Genomic DNA, 20,147 nt, shown 5'->3' with positions numbered 1-20,147 from the left:
TGACTAGAACAGAAATTGGTACCAGGTGTGATCTGCAAGCAAGCGATCCTTGAGAAATGGGTATGTGGGAGGACACTGGAGTTAATTGTCAGATCTGGTTGTACTGAAGTCAATAAAAATCCAGCTGGTTCTTCCTGGATGGGAATCCAGCAGACCAGGGCTCATAACAGCAGAAGAGCTACATACACTGGTGCCTGTGATTGGCTGAAATGGAGCCCACTGAGGGCAAGAGACCCAGCTGCCATAAAACAGGAGAAGCTGTAGGTAGGGGGCCGATACTAATGCATGGAGAACTACTAGGCTAGAGCAAAGGCCCGGCTTCTCCATGCAACTCATGGAAGGGCTCCTAGAGCTTCCAGCATTATGCTGAGAGAATCTTCTCTAAGGCTCCCGCGTGACATAGCAGAAAACCAGAGGCAAAATTGGATCCTGCAGTTGCTACATTCAGTTAAATGCACAGCCTCCCTGGGCTCTCGTGTGAAGGCTGGGGCATTTTTCAGGAAAGAACAGCAATCTAAGAACTGTAGAGAGAATTTACGAGAAGATGTGGAGATTTCACAACAAAAATCCAAACAAACTCCAGACTCTGCCAAATCTCCATGACAGCAAAAGCAGCCTCCTCTCCCAGCTGATGAAGCGTCTCACAGAACGCCCAGCAGCCCTGGCCCCTGCCCACCAAATGCCAAAGCTGCCCACTCAGTGTAGTAACAGAAAATATCTAGGGGCTTTCCCACCCATCGGGACCCCTGTGCCACAAATCTGGAATCTACGTGGCTTTTGACTATAGCAAGGGACAGACACCATGTTTCCCTGTGGATGTGTCTTGTCAGGGAAGGTGCCCGGTTTGCCTGTGTTCTGACGTGCCTGGGGCCGTGGCTCAGCCACTGGAGGGAGGGATTCCTCCTCCCAGTCCAGAAGCCCCTTTAGGCGTGGGCTTTGGATCCCCAGACAGGCAGGCTTACGCCCACTCCCTGTCCCTCATGTGTGCTGACCTGCTGAGTGACGCCTTCTGAGACAACTGGGCTGCTCACCAGGAGGGCAGCTTCCACCTCCCCTAGGGTCAGCCCTGCAGTCCAAGGCCTTGAATTTGGCCTTGGGATAAAAGAGGAGGAAAAGGTAGAAAATAGAAAAAAAGGGCCAGGTAGGGTGGCTCACGTCTGTAATCCCAGCACTTTGGGAGGCCGAGGTAGGCAGATCACCTGAGATCAGGAGTTCAAGACCAGCCTGGCCAACATGGCAAAACCCTGTCTCTACTAAAAATACAAAAATTAGCCAGACGTGGTGGTGCATGCCTGTAATCTCAGCTACTTGGGAGGCGAAGGCAGGAGAATAGTTTGAGCCTAGGAGGCGGAGGTTGCAGTGAGCAGAGATCACACCATTGTACTCCATCCTGGGCTACAGAACAAGCTCCATAAAAAGAAGAAGAAGAAGAAGAGGAGGAGGAGGAAGAGGAGGAAGCAGCAGCCACAGCAGCAAAATCTAGCCATGGTCTAAAGGGTGAGGGTGAGTGTGGGGTGGAGGGGGGTTGATTTTAGAATAAATGTGCAATAATAAAGAGGCAAAGGAAGGAGAGATGTAGTGGATGATCATTCCAGCAAGAAGCAATGTCAAAGGTCATGCACTCAGCTTGAGACAGAAGGAGGAGAACGGACCACACAGTACAGAGGAGGCTCTGGGACTCAAATGAGGGGTTAGTGGGAGAGGGACAGAGCCAATGGCCAGAGAGGGTTGGCTGGTGTGAGATAGGTCTGCCAGGACATGGGACCTGACCTGGAGTAAACAGAAACTATTGCAGGTTTCAGGAGGATCCCTCCCCTGGGCAGGCCACATCCTTAAGCAGTGTCCTTTGGGAACTCATCTGAGGTGGGTTTCTGGCTCAGAGGAAGAGCATTTGCCTGCAGGTTAAGAGGTCCATGGTGCAAATTTAGTGCCTCTTAGTGCTAGACTTTCAACTGGAAGTCAGTTGGGTAATTTCTGGGGACAGGGCATCTCGTTGGGCCTGTCGAGGGCTCAGCAGATGGGGAGTGGGAGCAGAGGGGGCAGCAGGCCTGGTCATGTCTTGCCCAGGGTTGGGTGAATAGAAAGAGCCCAAGACCAGCCATGTGGAATTTGGTCACAACCCTTTTATTACTCAGACGTGTGTGCTCCGGCATGTTTCTTAATTATGACCTCTCTTCAAGCCTATAACATGGCGCACCAAGCTAAAGTGGCGGTTCCCAATCTGACTTTCCATTGGGATCATCTGAGGAGCTTGTTAAAAACAGCACCTTGGCCCCACTCCCAGCATTCTGATTCAGGAGGTCTGAGTGGAGCCTATGAGCCTTTATTTTCCTGCAAGCAAATGTGCTCTCATGACCACACATGCCCAGTGCTGCAGTGGACAGGCCAGCAGGGGAAGCAGCTTTAGGTCAATCCAGAGGCCCTCCATGGAGCAGCCATAGCTTTTGCGCTGACATCCTCAGCAACAGACTACAAGATTTTCATCAGATAATAATGAGATGAGCCTTAGAGGACTGACCAAAAGGTTCCAATTGGGGTGCCCTCTGCCTATTCTTATTTTTACTTACTGATTTTGGAATCTGATTCCAGCTTCCTTTCCCTTGCTGGAGCCCATGATCTGTATCTGTCTGCATGGAGGAGAGAGAAGAGGCTGATGGGGTCCGGTCAGTCCTTGGGAAGTCCCAGCTAACTTCCTCCATCATCCCACTCCTTGCCCATAGTCTCCCAGAGCCTTCCAGAATCTTTCTCGCCCCCGGTTCATGGTCTGGGTGGGCCAGGGTATGAGTCTGCAGCAGCCCCAGGTGGGAAATCGAGAACCTGGGGACAAACAGCCAAAGTCCAGGCTGCAGCACAATGAGCCCAGAAATATATGCTCATTTGATTTCTCATGCCCATTGGAGGTGGGCGTGATGTTGCCACTGGTTCACGTTCTCCTGTGTCACAGCCCAAGCTGGGTGCTGTTGGGAGGATACAGCAGGACTTAGAGACATGGCTCAGCCCTCTCTTGGGGATCACATGGATCTTAATGGGGGGATTCTGAACAACTCTGGAAAGTGGGACAGTGGTACTCAGAGGGCTACAGGAGGCAGGGGTCTGTGCCTTACAAACTTGAAAGTCCATAAAATCACATGAGGACTATTGAGTCTGCCCTTCAGATATGCCGTGGGTCAGAGATTAGGTAGGCTGTGTCATTTTTCCCCAGGGTGGATTGGGAGGAACATGTGATCCAGGACCCACTTTGGTGATTAAAACAGGGTAGGGGGCACCTGGATTTGAACCAGGGACCTCTTGATCTGCAGTCAAATGCTCTACCTCTGAGCTATACCCCCAGGCCTGGGGAACTGGTGTAATTAACACCCTTTTCATGTGTCGACACACCAAGAACAAGACTAAGCTCTGCAGGTTGGGATGTCCAGGCCAGTTCTGTTTCTCTGAACTCTGGCCTCCCTCCTGTCACTAACACTTCTTTTCCTATCACTTCTGTGTGGACCTGGTTGAGGACACCCTGGTGGCCTTGTTGACCTTTATAACTGGAGAGACCCTTCAAGTCATCCAGATAATTCTCTTAGACAGTAGCAGTTGTTGAGCATCATGTGAGGCGTGCTAGGCTGGGGACAGAACTCTAATCAGGTGATGCCACCTTCCCATGCACTGACAGGAGGCCCAGTGCCTGTGTCTGGGGCTTGTATTTGACATAAAATACTGTTCATGATAATTTGCCAGGCGATAAGCAAATTGCTTTTGTAAAAGAAAGTTACTTAACTAATAATACTCAGTATTACAAAGATGTGGCACATATACACCATGGAATACCATGTGGCCATAAAAAAGAATGATAATAGACCAATAGTTAATGGTAACCCCCGGGAGCAGGTGAAGAGACTAGGGAGTGGGTGGGGGAATCTTCTTTTTTCCGATTTACACACGTGATAACTCAAATGTCCATGTTTCCAGCCTTCCAGGTACTGAGCCGTCTGGGTGGTTAAAACTAAAAGAGAGAAATTGGTAAAACATTCCCCAGGAGTCTTCTCTGCCTCCTGCAGCTGGCATTGTCCTAATTCCTCCTCCTCCTTCAGATCCTCCCAGGTTTTCTCTCATCCAGTTCCTCTGTGCCGTTCCTTCCAGGCAGCACTGGTGTTCAGCACCTCCCCTCTGATGCTGTCACTCTTTTTTAACACAGCAGTTGTCCACTGTCCACCAGATTGGGACATCACGATGGGGGTGGTGAGTCTGAGGGCAAAAGGCACCCACAGTGGGCCAGGGGCATCCCTGCTGCCTGTGTCCTGTGCCCAGCACCCAGGCCCTGACCCCCGTCCCCTCAGCCACACTTGAGTTGAGTCCCATGGCACCCTCTTCCACACCTGCCTTCTCCACCCTGACCTACAGCCTCCCCAGAGGCCTCTTGGATGGTGAGGACCTAGAATAGTTGGGTAGTGCCATGCCCAAGGAGGTTTATAAACTGTGCAGGAATCAGTGAAAATAAAAATGCCAGTGCTGCCCTCCCAAGTCAGCTGGGGCTTACAATAAGGTCAAAGTGATGGTGACAGCATTGTTTAAGGCAGAGAAAGGTCCTTCTAGTCATACCTGGGGGAAGACAATCAAGGAAGGGGAAAGTCCCCCACTCAGTGATGAAACCACATGTATGGCAAGAGAAATAGATAAGTCATCTTTCCTGTATGAGGGAGATGGCTGAGTTGGGGTGGGGGCAGCAGGGCAGTTGCTAGGAAGCCCTCCTGAAGAGCAAGAAAGAGAGCAATGAATGCAGCTCTTGTATGATTCCAATGGCCCCTGTATGGAGAAGGAGGAATCTGAAGGCCCCTCTGCCTGAAATGGTCCTACAACCCCAAGTACTGGACGAGCTCCTGTCTTCTCAGTCTGGGTCTCACTGTGACAGCCCTAAAAAGAGTCAGTGACAGTCCTTGGGAGATAGCTTCCTGCATTGAGTGTGCCTGTGGAAGCAGCCAGCCGGTGTGCAGCTCATGCTGGAGCAAACGTCAACAAGGAATCGACTGCACACTGTGGCCGCCCTAGCCCAGAGTCCCTCTTCCTCCTACATTAGAATGCCCCCAGAAATTGCCCTAAGCTTCCAATAGGGAAATTACATAAATTACTCAGACCAATGTGCTAACTGTAAGGAGACTAGAGGGTTAGCAATAGTTGAAATACTTTTACCAGCATATAGACAATTGCACATGGCATGGGAACTCCAGGCATGACCGACCTTGCCCAGGGGGTGGCTCTTCACAAAACCAGAGGTAGTAAGAAGACCTAAGGGGCCAAGGAAGTAAGAGGATAGATGAAAAGAAGGCAGTTGGGCAAATTTTCCTCTCAAATTTCCCTGCCCCACCTTCCAGAAACTATGCAATATTGCCCTCAGCAAGGAAGGAGAGAGTGGACCAGCAAGCCTCTTTTGTGATGGCAAATTCCACCTTCATAAAAGAGAACTTGTCTCCTCTGGTGAGCATGGTGTGAAGACTGGCTCCAGGTGTCCCAGCATGGCAGTCTAGGGCATGTCTAGGACTATGTAGACTGTCTAGATAATAGAATCTCTAGAATAATCTTCTCTCAGGGAGTCCTAACAGGGGTTTGGAGAGTGAAATACACACAAGGCACAGACAGAGGCAGCCCGAGGAGACCACAGGGATCAGTGAGAGTTTCCTGGGGCTGGAGTCACTACCTGCCTTATCTCACTGTGCAGAAGCCTTAGCTGGGCAAAGGAGGTAAACTCCAGCACCAGCTTCTATGGCTAAAATGGACAGTAGGTGCCCTGAAAGAAGCCAGCAGGATGGCCTCACTACCCAAGAGAGAGAATTTTTCACATCAGCCCCAATGGGATACACACTACTTATGCATAATAACTACCACGAATATTTTACCTTACCAGTACGCCATGACTGAAACAACACTTCCTCAAGGAAAACGTCCTTACCTCCTGCAGTCGCTTTGATATCCCAGTAATAGTCTTATAATATCCCTGCATCTTACCATCTAGTATTTCTTATATTTTCCATTTTTAACTTCTGTGAACATTTGTACATCTTGATCTACTCCTCTAGTTTCAAGAGCCCATGTCTGTTTCACTTGCTGTTGGGATAGGCTGTGTACGGACATGGGCTGTCACTCTGGATTAGATGGGAGCGATTGGAGGATTTCTTGCAGAGGAATGACATAAGCTGAGTTTGTCCTCTGGCTGGCCTGAGGGCACTAGGGCACATGTGTGGAAGCAGGCACACAAGGTCAGGAAGTCGTCGCCATAACCTGGATGAGAGATGATTGTAGCTTTGTCTGATGGTGGAGGCAATGAGAAGTGGTCAGATTTTGGATAGATTTTGAAGCAGTGTGAACAGGATTTGCTGATGATTTGAGTGCAGGGTGTGAGAAAAAAGGAAAAGGATAATGCCAAGGTTTTCTGTCCTGAGCACCCAGCGGGATGGGGTGGCCATTCTCTGAGATGGCCATTCTCATTGCAGCAGAAATGAAATTTGAGGGGGTGGTGGAAGTCAGGAGTTCAATCTGTGATGTATTAAATTGAATCTGTCTGTTAAATGGTCTAATGGAGATGTCAAAAATGAAGCTGGAGTTTGAAGGAGAGGAGTTAGCTGAAGATATAAATTTGAGGGTCGTCATCCCATTAAAGCCGCGGGATGGAATGAGATCACTGAGGAAGTGTGAGTGAAAAGAAAAATGGTCTAGGAACTAAGACTAGGGCCCTCAAATGTTTAAAAATGGGGAAGTTAAGGAGAAACCAGCAAAAGAGATTGAGGAAAAGTGGCAGAGAAGTACAAAGAAAACAACAGAAAAACAGTGACAGCCCCAATGTCAATTGAAAAAAAAATGCTACTGAGGGCTTGAGTTAAAGATGAGAATCACCCATGACACATGGTCACCAAGTGTAGGGGCCTTTGAAAACAGTATGTTGAGAATAGATAGGGCTCAAGGACAGTATCTCCAATTGAACTTTTAATGAACTCCCGTAGGCGCCAAGAAGGCAGGCAGATAAGAAAGAACATAGAAACAAGAAACTGAGTAAAAGGTTACATCTGGAAAAAGAAAGTTTGTTTTACATTGCATTCTTTCGACTGACGTGGGGTTTATGGGGTATAAATAAAGTGAGGCAGAGGCTCTGAGCGCGGCCGCCATGTTCTCTGTGTGTCTTTGTCTTTTGTGTGTTCTTTCATTCTCCACCACCCCCGGCACGGACCCCAACAAGTGGCGCAGCGAGCAGGGTCAGCAAGGGTGAGTAGGGGAGAACAAGAAGGGGAACCCCCTAGGGGCGGGTAAGGCCCAGATATTGTTAAGGGGAACCTTCTTAAGCTTTCATTATGGGGAATTCCATCTCTCTGGCCTCAGAATATTTACGGCTGTTTCAAGGACTGTTGCTGTCTATAGGAGTAGAAGTGAAAGAAAAAGACTTTGAAGTGATTGTTTGCCCATGTTGAACAACATTGTTACTGGTTTCAGTATCAGACTAAAGTGCAACTGAATCGCAGAGAATGGTTACAGGTAGTAAAAACGCTGCTTAGAGCTCTCCAGTTAGGGGATATTATGCCTCTAAAATTGTGGACCTTGTGTTACTCTATCACTCAGACATTAGAGTTACTTGAGACTGATTCAGAGTGTGGTGATGTAGCCACAGGAGGAAAGGTATCTGAGGATTTGGGAAAAAAATAAATCTGAAATGGAGCCCATTTGTGCCAGGATAACAGAGGATGGGGGGGGTAGCAAAAGGGGGAGAAGAGAAAAAGCCAGCTTTTCCTTCTTCTGAGGGAAATTCTGACATGCAGTGTATTATGAAAATGCTTCAACAAATATTACAGATATATTCTTCTAATTCACCTTTGCGAGCTTTCCCTGTTTCTTTTCCTTCTGCCCTGTTAAAAGAGGATTTTCCAGAGCCTCCAACCCCCCGGCTTCCTTATCTTTACCTTTGTTTGGCAAAGTTGAAGCCCTGTTCACATCAGACATACTTTAAATTTATACTAAACACCTGTTTAATATGTCAAAACCAGTGTATATGTATATCTTGTTGTTTGTTAAAATATTATGAGTATTTCAATAGTCAATAAATAAGCACATTAATATTAACTATTAATATTAATATAGTATTAATAACCCCAGCTAGGAAATTGTTATATTATAGGGGTGCATAGGTTCCACCAATTTACACTCCAAACAGAAGTTGAGTATTCGAGTTGCTTAACACCTTAACTACCTCTTGATATTTTCTGTGTTTTTAAATTTTAACCATTGTATTGTGTATGTAATGATTCTCAATTTGGTATTAATATACATATTTCCTAGTGAGTAATGATGTTAGACATATAGGTTTATTGTCATTTCTTTGTTCTGCTACTTTTGGTTGAGTTATTTGCCTTTTCTTATTAATATGTTGGGATTCGTTATATTTGGAGATATGAGTACTATTATATATACTTTTAATTTAAAAAAATTTTTAAGGAGCTAGATCTGTTTCCAATTATTTGTGCTTCTTTTGCTCCTAATGCTTAGTTTTCAAATGGTGGCAATAATGTCCAATTTAATGCCTTACAAATTAAATTTTTAAAAAGAAATGAAAGCTGCCATTTCTAACTATAGACCTCAATCTCCTTTTATCCTTGGTCTTCTTGATATTTTTTCATCAAAAAATTTAATAATTCCTATAGACTGAAAGACTTTAGAGAAGACTTTTCTTGATCGTTCTCAGTGGTTACAATTGCACAGCTGGTAAATGAACAAGGCACATGTACAGGCTAGGAAAAATATTATGTATGATCCCCCTGGACCCACTGAGGAACAACTCACAGGCACAGGCCAATATGCTACTCTTAATGCTCAGGCTGGTCTGGATGATGTTGCCTTTACTCAAATCAAGACTTTGTTTTTAAGGGCCTAAAATAAGGTGGAGATAACAGGAAAATGTTCCCTTTCCTCTGTGAAAATTTTACAGGACACAAATGAACTATATCCAGATTTTGTAGCCCGTCTTCAGGATGCTGTCTTCAAAATTGTGGGTGCTGGCCTTGCTTCAAAAATTTTGTTACAAACATTGTCTTTTAAAAATGCTTATGCTGACTGTTAAAAATTGTTAAAATCATTAAAGGCCAATGGGGCCAATTTAGATAAATATATTAAAACTTGTGTTAGTATTGGAGGGACTATTTATAATGCTCAATTATTTGCTAGAGCTTTGTCTAAAGCCTTAAAAGAAAATAACAAACAAGGTGTTTACTTTCAGTGTGGTAAACCTAGACATTTCAAAAAAGAATGTCATAAAAATTGAACACTTTTATCCCTCGAGGCAGAAAGCTGCCTTCAGAGGTGTACAAATGTTGTGATAAAGGTCGACATTAGACAAATAAATGTCGTTCCAAAACTGATAAAAGTGAAAATTTACTGTCTCCTCTCCTGAGAAACGGGAGCTGGGGCCCACAGGCTTGGGGCCCCAACAATTACAATACAAGTCTACTACAATATTCAGTGAGCAATGGCCTACAACATTAAGAAATAAATTCAAGTCCTCCTTAAGGATCCCACACCTCACCCCAGTTTCTCAGCTTTATGCGACAACTAAGCAGAGCGCCGCTGCTGACTTAGCTATTACTCAGCCTTATACTTTGTCTCCTAATAGAGGAGTATATAAATTAGCTATTAGAGTGTGTGGCCCTTTGCCAAAAAGACATATAGGACTTTTGTTAGGTCAAAACAACAGTACTATATAAAAGTTAATGATGATTTCAGAAATCATTAATCTTGATGTTACTAATAAAATTCTTATTATGGTACAAGTTCACAATTTATACGCCTAAAAACAGAAAAACGTATTCTCAATAAAGAGGGTTTGATAGCACAAAAAAACTGTTTTTTAAGAAACTTTAGTTTCTAATCAAAAGCCCTTATGTTCGTTGCACATTAATGAAATAGTTTTAAAAGAGTTAATTAATACAGAGATAAATATGTCTATCATTTGTTTAAATTATTGGCCTATACAATAAAAAAAAAGACAAGTTTCAGTTATACTCACTGGCTTAAGTGTTGCTTCTGTGGTTTATCAAAACGTAAAACCTTTAACCTGTGTCGGTCCTAAAAGTCAACAAGGTCAAATGTTTTTTTATATTATTCCTATCAATATTAATCTTTAAAGACAAAATCTTTCATGACAATTTGGTGCTTTTTTAAACATTCTTCATATTTCCTCAGCTGTCAAAAATATAATGTTCAAAATGAGCTACAATCCTTTAAACTCATAGCCACTGTTCACCAGCCTCAAGTTTTATAATTAAAGTGTAAAACGACCACTCCTCTTTAAATAAAACAGTGGCCATTATCTAAAAAAATACTTAAAATTTAAAAAAAGTAAGTCAAAAAACAAATGGCCGAGAGAAATCTAAAGCCACATACTTCTGCATAGAATTCCCGTCTTTGTCTTGTTCTTAAAACTATAAATGTTTACATTCAACCTAAAAAAAGTTTACAGCCCGGTCTTCCTAATCCTGCCCTTATCCCACAAAGTTAAAACCAGAGAAAAACAACAAGATGCTTTTGTATCATTACAAACTCAGCTTTCTTTCTACTCACTTAATATTGCCACAAAAAAAATTTAACTAAATTTTCTTATTCAATATTTAGGTTATACCTTGGGGGCACAAAATATTCAACCCCAAAAAATTCAAATTCGACGTAATCATTTAAAAACATTAAATGATTTTCAAAAGCTTCTAAGAGACATTAATTAAATGCGTCCAGTTTTAGAAATACCAACATATCAGTTATAACATCTTTTTTCTATTCTAGAAAGAGACAGTCACTTAAACAACTCACGCCATTTAACTCCTTTGGCTTTACAGAAACTCCAGCTTGTTAAAAAACAACTTCAAAAGGCCCTTCCTTTTGTTTATTTCATACTTTACCTTCTCCCACAAGAATGATTCATCAAACTAGTCGACCACTAAAATAGATCATTTTGTCCAATAAAATATCTAAACGCTTGACTACTTATATCGATCGTTTAGCTAAACTGATCATCAAAAAACGACATCACTGTCGACAACTTTGAAGAAGAGATCCTTCCTTAATTATTCCTCAATTCACTCATAATCAGATCACTTATCTTCTTACAACTTCTGATTCTTGGCAAGTTGCTTGCGCTTCTTTTGTTAGACAATTTTCTACCCAATATCCTAAGTGTCCAATCTTTTCATTTTTTAGGCAACATTCTGTGTTGCCTTTCTCACCAATTTCTATATTTCCTGTTCAAGGTCCTACCTTTTTTACTGACGCTAATAAGAATGATAAGACTAGATATTAGAGTGTTCATCAATCTCGAGTTACAGTTTATCCTTATCCCTCAATACAACAAAAAAAACTATTTACTATTCTCATGGTCTTACTTGATTTCCCTACTACTAGTTATAACATTGTTAGTGATTCTCAATACGCCGTTTATGTTACTTCTTACATTTCTCAGGCCACTTTACCTCTTTGTACTACTTCTTCTCTTCAAAAACTCTTTTCCTTGTTATCTTCTACTTTGAGCCAACGTCGAGCTCCTTTATTCATCACTCATCTTCGTTCTCATTCTCAATTTCCTAGACCATTAGTTCATGATAATACTCAGATTGATTCACTTTTAATCGGCCACCTACATGCTACAAAACAAAACAAGCTCGTTCTCTTATTCGAGCTTGTCTTTCCTGTGCTCCTTTAAACATTCCATCCTTCCATCCTGGGGTTAATCCACAAGGTGTCCCTTCTTTTAGACGATTAAAATATGTTCATCATACCATTGATACCTTTTCTCCTTTTCAAATGGCCACTCCGTTGCCATCTGAAAAAGCTAATTCTGTTATTACACATCTCTTAGCTTGTTTCGCCATCATGGGCATTCCTCTTATACTTAAAACTGATAATGCCCCTGCCTATGTCTCTCATAAATTACAAGTTTTCTTACAGCAATACAATATTCAACATATCACCAATATCCCGGACAACAGTCAAAGTCAAGCCATCATTAAGCGCGCAAATTTAACTTTAAAAACTCAACTACTAAAACAAAAAGGGGGAAAATGAGCCCCCCAGAAACCAGATTTTGAAACCAGATTTTGAAGGTTCTTTTTACCTTAATTTTTTTTTTTTTTTTTTTTTTTTTTTTGAGATGGAGTCTCGCTCTGTCGCCCAGGCTGGAGTGCAGTGGCCGGATCTCAGCTCACTGCAAGCTCCGCCTCCCGGGTTCACGCCATTCTCCTGCCTCAGCCTCTCGAGTAGCTGGGACTATAGGCGCCCGCCACCTCACCCAGCTACTTTTTTTGTATTTTTTAGTAGAGACGGGGTTTCACTGTGTTAGCCAGGATGGTCTCGATCTCCTGACCTCATGATCCGCCCGTCTCGGCCTCCCAAAGTGCTGGGATTACAGGCTTGAGCCACCGCGCCCAGCCACCTTAATTTTTTTGAATCAATGGAGACAATTGCAAGATTCCGCTGCCGTAACCCATCTTTCCTCACCTCCCTCGGTGATAGTCCCCGCTGACAGTTTAGAGCTTTGGTATCCTAATGAAGAAGGTAAGTATGTTCAAGGGCAAGTTCTAAAACAGGGACGGGGCTATGCTCTTGTCCTTACAGGGAGCGGACCTGAGTAGTTTCCTACAAGATGATTAAAACCCTGTTGAAAAGAAAACTAGATTCAGCATACATTTCTTCCTTTGTTGGATGTGCCTCGGTGGGGGACTTATTTCTCTTAGTGAGGATTTGTATGAATATTGGACTTATATTCCCTTTCCGCCCTTATATCAGAGAGTCACCTGGGGGGAGGTGGAAATTAAGGTTTTCACCAATGACACTACTTGGATGCCGTCCCCCTATATAGACAAGGACAATATAGAACGAAAAACGAGAATTATAAACAACACATACCAATTTGGAGTGGAAAGAGTTCCAATATGTATGGGAAATAGTTCTCATTGTCTCTGAAAATCGCATGAAGCCTGCGCTGTTTGTTATAATCATAGTCATGTGGCTGCTAATACTGTTATTATTGTAACTAAAAGTTTTTAATATAATCATACTATATATAGTAATGAAACTATTCCTAGTTCTTTACTTTTTTGTCCTATTCTAGAGGTTTCTCCTAATATTGAGGTGCTGGAGTGACAACAATGTCGGGGAACTAAACCCCAAATTTTATTAGAATACAATGGAATGTAAATAACTGATTAGAGTGTGCACGGTGATTTTCAAATAAAATTTAGTCACATACCTTTGAAATGACACTGGGTAAATAAAAGTATTGCTGCTAACAGTAATGAAACCTTAATATGGCATAAAAGAGGCCTGAAGTACAGAGTCATCTTTGGAAGTTGTTAGCTGCAGGCGATGCCATTAACACTTTTGTGGGGAATATGTCCCTTAATCTTTCTAACCCAAATAACTCCTTTCATATTCAGTTATATTGGAATACCTCCCAATATATTATTACTTGTGTCCGTAAGCCCTACCTATTATTAGCGGGAAATTTGACATGTGATAATAATACAGGAATTGTTAATTGTACAGATACGTGTACATTTTTGTCTTGCCTCAATCATTCTTGGTGGCACAACTTTACTAGAGATATTTATATCCTCAGGACTCATAAAGAAATTTAGCTACCTGTTAACCTTACGCGACCGTGGGGAGCATCACCTCTTGAAACTTATACTTAGACTTCTCTCCAGTGAACCCGCCATGCCCTTAGACTTATAATTGCCTCGGTGATGAGCCTTGTCGCCATCGCCTCCACTGCGGCCGTAGCAGGGCTCACTCTACATCAAAGTATACAAAATGCTGAATTTGTGCAGCAATGGCACGAGCAATCTCACCGGTTATGGCTTCAACAAAGAAACATTTATTCTCAACTTGCTGAAAGATTGGACAACATAGAGCAAGCATTGACATGGCTTGGAGATCAGCTCACTGTACTCAGTACTCAGATGACATTACAATGTGATTGGAACTCCACTCAATTTTGTGTAACACCTGTGCCTTTTAACATCTCTCAAAATTAGACCATAATCCGAAAATTATTAATAGGCCATAAAAATATTAGTTTAGACATCCCAGAGCTCACTCAGAACATTTCCGAAGCATTTCGACAACAATTACATGTGTTGTCCGAAACCATAACCCTGCAAGAGCTGGGTCAACGCCTTACTGCCTTTAACCCATAGACCCAAATGAAAACATAGATTTCTACAATCTCCAAAAATATATTGTTTTGGGCACTCGAATTGGGCCTACTTCTTTTGGTGATCCGATGCTCCCTCCGTCACCTCCAAAAACAAAAAAAAACACAGAAACAAATATAGGCTACCTTTTTAAGACTGAGGCAAAACAAAACAAAAAGGGGGAAATGCAGGGGCCTTTGAAAACAGTATGCTGACAATAGATAGGGCTCAAGGACAGTATCTCCAATTGAACTTTTAATGAACTCCCATAGGCGCCAAGAAGGCGGGCAGATAAGAAAGAACATAGAAACAAGAAACTGAGTAAAAGGTTACATCTGGAAAAAGAAAGTTTGTTTTACATTGCATTCTTTCGGCTGACGTGGGGTTTATGGGGTATAAATAAAGTGAGGCGGAGGCTCTGAGCGTGGCCGCCATGTTCTCTGTGTGTCTTTGTCTTTTGTGTGTTCTTTCATTCTCCACCACCCCCGGCATGGACCCCAACAACCAAGGACTGTGACAAGCACGATCTCAGTGATTGGGTGGGTGTTCTCCTGGGAAGCCCTCCTGACCCTCCTGATGGGCGGGACCCCGGCCACATGCTCCCGTGGCACCTGTATGTCTATCAAAGCACACACAGTTTGCCATAACTGCTGCAAATATGTGCCTGTAGGGTTCCCTGTATATCGTGAATGGCCAATACATATATGAATGTGCTCAAATGTGTCAACAAAAAGAGAGGATATATTGATGGAATGAGATCTCAGGGAAAGCCAAGGGGTGGATGAAGAACACAGGATGTGCTCTAGAGAGGAGCAGGCAGGCTTTTCCTCTTAGCCTGGAGGGGATGAGGAGGTGAAGATGCAGAGCAGCAGAGGATGCTGGGGGGCCTCCATGGCCTTGGTCTTCTCAGCCAGGTAGAAAACAAAGTCTTCCAAAGAGAATCAAGGAGGTAGGGTGGGAATCATTACTTGGCAAGAAGGGCAAAGCATGAAGCAAGCACTGTGGGAAATGGAGAAGAGGTGAATTAGAAAGGAATAGAATCATTGCTCATTAGAGAGAGGCACTGGTTGAGGTCAAACTGGTGTAGATTTCCAGTGGGACCATTTGCCTGGCTCTACAATTTACTCCAGCAAAGACTGGCTCCCCCAGAGAAAAGGTGGAAAAGGCCAAAGGCGTGTGTATCCCCAGAAGCAGAAGGGCTAATGAGGGAGGTAGACAGACCACAGGCCAAGCTCTCAAAGGAGCCGGAATCGTGACTGAGAGGCCAAACATGGGGTCAATAATGGGCAGGCAGATAGCTGAGCCCCAAGGTGGCCCTGGGGTCATGGGAACAGAGAGAGGTGGACAAGATTAAGGTCAAAATGAGGATAATGAAACATTTTCGGTAACAGTAAGAACATGTAAACATCAGAAAACATGTCATAAAAGGACTTTTTTGATTCTAAGATCTTGAAAGGGAATGGTTTAAGTGGTGATCAGGTTTGGCTATGAATGCTGAACACGCAAAATAACAAAGGATGGAAGCAAAACAAAAACAAGCAAACAAACCAGAAGCTTCCTTTTCTCCCACACAGAAGTCCACAGGTAGGTGGTCCAGGGATGGCTTTCCATAGGGTCAAGAACCCGAGTTCCTCTTTCTGGCTGTCTGGCCAGCTTGGCTTTCATTCCAGTATGCCATCACCCACATTAGCATCTCATCGACCTCCCCGCCAGTAGGAAGGAGGAAAGACAAGCCTCTCCATGTAAGTACACCCATCACTTTCACCTGCATCTCATTGACCAGCCTTGTGCCTGTGGCCTCACAGCTCCAGCGGGTCTGGGAAGTGCAGTTATCCTTCTGGGAAGCTGTGTGCTCAGCTGATAACCAAGAAGCAACGTAGAAGACACTGGTGGAAAACTCTGAACCTCTGCCTTACCGCACACCTTGAGAGCCGCAGTGAGCGGAGTTTGTGAACATTCCTAGAGCCAGGAAGATGAAAATCTGGTGAGGCCTTAGCATTGGAAGCACATTGCTGTGGAGTTTGACATTCCTGAGGATGAAAGCAGGAGGAGGTGAGGAAAATATGATTGCTAGCCTGGTTCTAAAAATTTCCACTAAGTTTGTGGAGAAGACACAAACATGGAGAGGAGAGCGTGGTGGAAGGAAATGGCTTTGAGAGAGGAGAAGCAGGGAGGGATGGTGGAGGAGCTGGGGTTTGGGGGCAACGTGGAGAACGAGGCTGAGAAGGAGAACCCACCCTCTCAGTTCTGGAGGTTGAAGGGGAGGGATGGCTTCAGGGGAAAGCCGGCTGCAGGAGTAAGGTCTTCCCCCACACGACTCCTGGGGCAATTCCATTTTTATACACAAACAAGAATGCAACCCAGATGATGCCCGGGCTGTACATTCAGCCCACACTGATGAAGAGAAACTAGGGGAGAACAGCCGGGCGCGGTGGCTCATGCCTGTAAAGGCGGGCGGATCACCTGAGGTCCTGAGCTCGCGACCAGCCTGACCAACATGGAGAAACCCCGTCTCTACTAAAAAAAACTACAAAATTAGCCTGGCGTGGTGGTGTAATTCCAGCTACTCAGGAGGCTGAGGCAGGAGAATGGCTTGAACCCTGGAGGCGGAGGTTGCAGTGAGCCAAGATCGCGCCATTGCACTCCAGCCTGGGTAACAAGAGTGAAACTCCGTCTCAAAAAAGAAAAAAAGGAGAAACTAGCAGAGAATGTTCAGATCCCAGTCCCTAAGCCTGGCAAGCTCCGTAGATTCCGCACCACATGGAGCAGTTTCCCCAGCTGGAAAGAGCCCCGCTCAGCCCAGGAATCTGAAAGGCAATGCGCCTCTGTAACCACGTGGGGGCGCCCGTCCAAGGCGTCCTCCATCCCCAGCCTCTTAAGGACTTTTAAATTTTTATTTTTCTCTCCTTGTTTAAAAATACTGTCCTTGTTATTGAAAAATAAAAACATGAATTGGGAAAAGGCCTGTGGTCTATTAAAGAAAACTGCTTAGTCTATGTTGACATATGTATGCTTCCAAACTTTCAAAACTACAGATATATATAACGTATATAGAGTATATATAACTATATATAGTATATATAACGCTATATATAGAGTATATATAACGCTACATATCATGTCATATATTGTTTTAAAGTGTTAATTTCAAAACAAAGACAGGATCGTTCTGGACAGGCTTTTTCTCTTAATTATCTCTTTCTCTTAAATATCTCTTTTTCTCTTAAAGTATCATGAACATCTGTCCATACCAAGTTCTTCCCCAAAATGTTCAATGATGGTATTGCGTTCCATTGCTCATGCCATTAAAAAATATTTACTGTAGTAAACACATGGTAGAAAATGTTAAGTGGCGTCTACCGGTATATTCCTATTGTTCGAAGTATTTATTCCACTTCAAACACAGATGGGGGGTGAGTTATAGTTGCCCCCCGAAAACAGCCCAAACCTCCAGGCCCCGGACCTCAGGCGGCAGAAGTGCCTGTTCCGGCGCGCCAGGGCCCAGCTGGGCGAGGGGGCCACACTGCCCAAGGTCACCGGGGAGGGCCCTGCCAGTGCACCGGGGCCAGCGCAGTGACTGCGCGCGCGCACTCGGCAGTCGGGGGATGGGTGAGGGGTCGGCCAGGGGTCGCGGGCCAGGCGGGCTTCGCGCCTGCAGTTCGCCTCCGGAGCTGCAGGAGGGGCTGCGCGGCTGCCTGCCTCCAGGAAGCCTCACGTGCCTTAGTCGGCCGCGCCGGCTCCCAGGATACAGCGTGGACCTGCCGGGCGCTAAAGGTGTTGGTGCGACTGCGGGCGGCTCCAGGCAGGGGTAGCCAGGGAGGAGCGGCGGCGGGGGCAAGGCCGGGCGGGCGCAGTCTGCGGAGAGCACTGGGAGGCGGGGCCTGCGTGGGGCCGCGCGCCGCACCGCGGCGACTTTCTTCGGGCCGCGACGGACAGCGCAGGGCCACGGAGGAGGTGGCCGCGGCTCCGGTAAGGGCGATCAGCGCGCGCACGGACTTGTGGCCTGGGTGCCCCGGGCGACCCGGGCCCGGCACACGGGGGCTCCGGCAGTCGGACCGTACTAACGCGCCTGGGGCTCCGGGGAACCGGAGCGCGGGGTCCGCCGGGGCCTACTGCGCCTGTCAGCCGGGACCCCCACTCCGGGCCGAGCCCGAGCGCTGGCGGAACGGTTGTCTCCGCCCCGGGCCGCCCCACGCCAAGTTCCTTGGCCTCTCCGGGGCTTCCTGCGCCCGCCCCAGCCGCTGTACCCTAAGTCTGCGTCTCTCCACCCGAGGCTCCTTTCTCTGCCTGGCGCTTTGCCTGTGGGTCCCTCCCCCAGCTCCTCCCAGCGGCTTAGTGGTACCTGGGAGTTGTGTGGCTTCGAATCCGCATACACCGACACCCCTTACTTGCCCAGCTCCCCGGGGTCGGCGCGGAAGGGGATATAGAGCCAGGTACTGCACCAAGCCCTGTTGAGGCGATAGTCTGTCTTTCTGTCCTCACAGCAAGCCAGTGGGATGGGTACTGGTGTTAATCTCTGTCATGCAAAAGAAAAACCTGGGGCCTAGAGAAGTTAACTTGCCCAGGCTGGCACACCTGGAAGTGTGAAAAGACACACAGTGGCTGTGTATTCAAGGACCAAGCAGACAGGTACGTAGGCAATAATTGTGCAAAACAGAAAGGGGTGAGTGCTGGCGCCCAGGTGGAAGCTTGCGGTGGGCTCCGGGGGAAGGAGCGTCAGGGGGCCGCCTGGTACCGCTGTCCATCCCTCATGGCCTGATGCTCTCCTGATGTTCTGCGCCTCTGTGATTTGACCCGGATTTTAGGGAAGGCTAGGATTTCAGGCCCAACTAGACCCGTGGTGCTTTCAGGGAGGGAGGAGTGCCTGGGCAAAGGCGCAGAGAGACGGGACAGTGCAGGGCGTGTTGAGGAACAGAAAAGAGTCCATGAGCCTGGAGAAGATGGTTTTGGTTTGAGGCAGTGGGAAAGGAGTCTGCAGAGAGAGACTAGGAAGGGGCCTGCATGGCTGGACTTCATCCTGCGGGTGGGCAGTGGGTGAGGGATCCAGCTCCTCTTACCATCAGCTCCTCTCAAGCAAAGAGTTTCGGCTCCCGTGGCAGGAGTCTAAGGACAGCCCCACATATTCCAGCCACCAGACAGTAAGAATCTGGGCTGGAGCGAGCAGCGCACAGTCGCCACCTCCCACCACATAGTGTGAAGGCCTTACACAGGGCTTCCTGGCCCCATTAGAATTGTAAGAAAACCGTGCACCTTGTTGTCCATCTGTAAAAGACTAATATTTTCTTAATAAAGTAGTTTATGCAGAGGTCCCTTTCATGCCACACAAAGACCGTAATAATGCACGTGGAGGATGGGGAGGATTTCAGTGGATGGGGAGCTGGTGACCAGTTGAAAGGAAGCTTCTGGAGTAAACTCTTGGCGTTTGACTTTACGTGACAGGGACTGATCTAAGAAAGGAGAGGTGAGGGAAGGAACAGTGGCCTTAGGTGGAGGGCGGACTCAAACCCAGCACCAAGCCAGCTCACCTGGGTACTTGCAGGGCCGCCTACTCCTTGAGAGCAAGACTCCCACCCACATTGGGGTTTTCGCTTAGAAACAGTTCAGCTTGTCCAGAACCTCCCAGCCTTGAAGACCCCTTAGAGTCCTACCTTCTTTAGGTCCTGCTTTCCTTCAAACAGCCAGACAGGCCCTTTAGTACTGTGCTGGACAAGTTTTTTTTTCTACCTTTGCTCAAACTCTCCTTTTGTCTCTATTTTTTGAGGTGTCCACCCACGTTCTAGTTCTCAGTGACTTTCTCTAAGTGAATCCACACTGGTTTCTAGTAGCCACTTACTCATTTTGCAAATAATCGCTAACCTTTTGTTGAGGAATTATTTTGCAGATTGTTGTAAGGAGGCGTTGATCCTTGGGCATGGGTACCAGGAGCTCCTCTCTGCCCTGTAGGTCCCATTT

The 20,147-nt window shown here is 45.8% G+C and overlaps 1 protein-coding gene, 1 long non-coding RNA gene and 1 other non-coding gene across 3 annotated transcripts in view; 1 reads left to right on the top strand and 2 right to left on the bottom strand.

The window, feature by feature from the left end:
* Positions 1 to 3,257: 3,257 nt before the first annotated feature.
* On the bottom strand, positions 3,258 to 3,329 carry TRNAC-GCA (transfer RNA cysteine (anticodon GCA)). The gene has a single exon. It is a non-coding gene; the product is annotated as a tRNA-Cys (tRNA).
* Positions 3,330 to 7,131: 3,802 nt separating this feature from the next.
* LOC141409954 (uncharacterized) lies at positions 7,132 to 12,606 on the bottom strand. Its single transcript, XR_012433016.1, has 2 exons — positions 12,434 to 12,606; positions 7,132 to 12,115 (listed from the first exon to the last, which is right to left on the bottom strand). It is a non-coding gene; the product is annotated as an uncharacterized lncRNA (long non-coding RNA).
* A 3,765-nt stretch (positions 12,607 to 16,371) lies between these two features.
* The window catches only part of LOC141409988 (uncharacterized), a 47,198-nt gene continuing 43,422 nt past the window's right edge, over positions 16,372 to 20,147 (top strand). Inside the window, exons 1-2 of the mRNA XM_074036534.1 lie at positions 16,372 to 16,491; positions 17,637 to 18,824. Coding sequence (XP_073892635.1) covers positions 16,372 to 16,491; positions 17,637 to 18,650 — 1,134 coding nt within the window. The 3' untranslated portion in view covers positions 18,651 to 18,824. The remainder of the gene's footprint in view (positions 16,492 to 17,636; positions 18,825 to 20,147) is intronic.

The sequence above is a fragment of the Macaca fascicularis genome, chromosome 3, assembly GCF_037993035.2.
Source record: "Macaca fascicularis isolate 582-1 chromosome 3, T2T-MFA8v1.1".
In the NCBI taxonomy this organism is placed as follows: Eukaryota; Metazoa; Chordata; class Mammalia; order Primates; family Cercopithecidae; genus Macaca; species Macaca fascicularis.
Note: the sequence above shows the minus strand (reverse complement) of the source record. Positions and strands in the feature narration are given on the sequence as shown.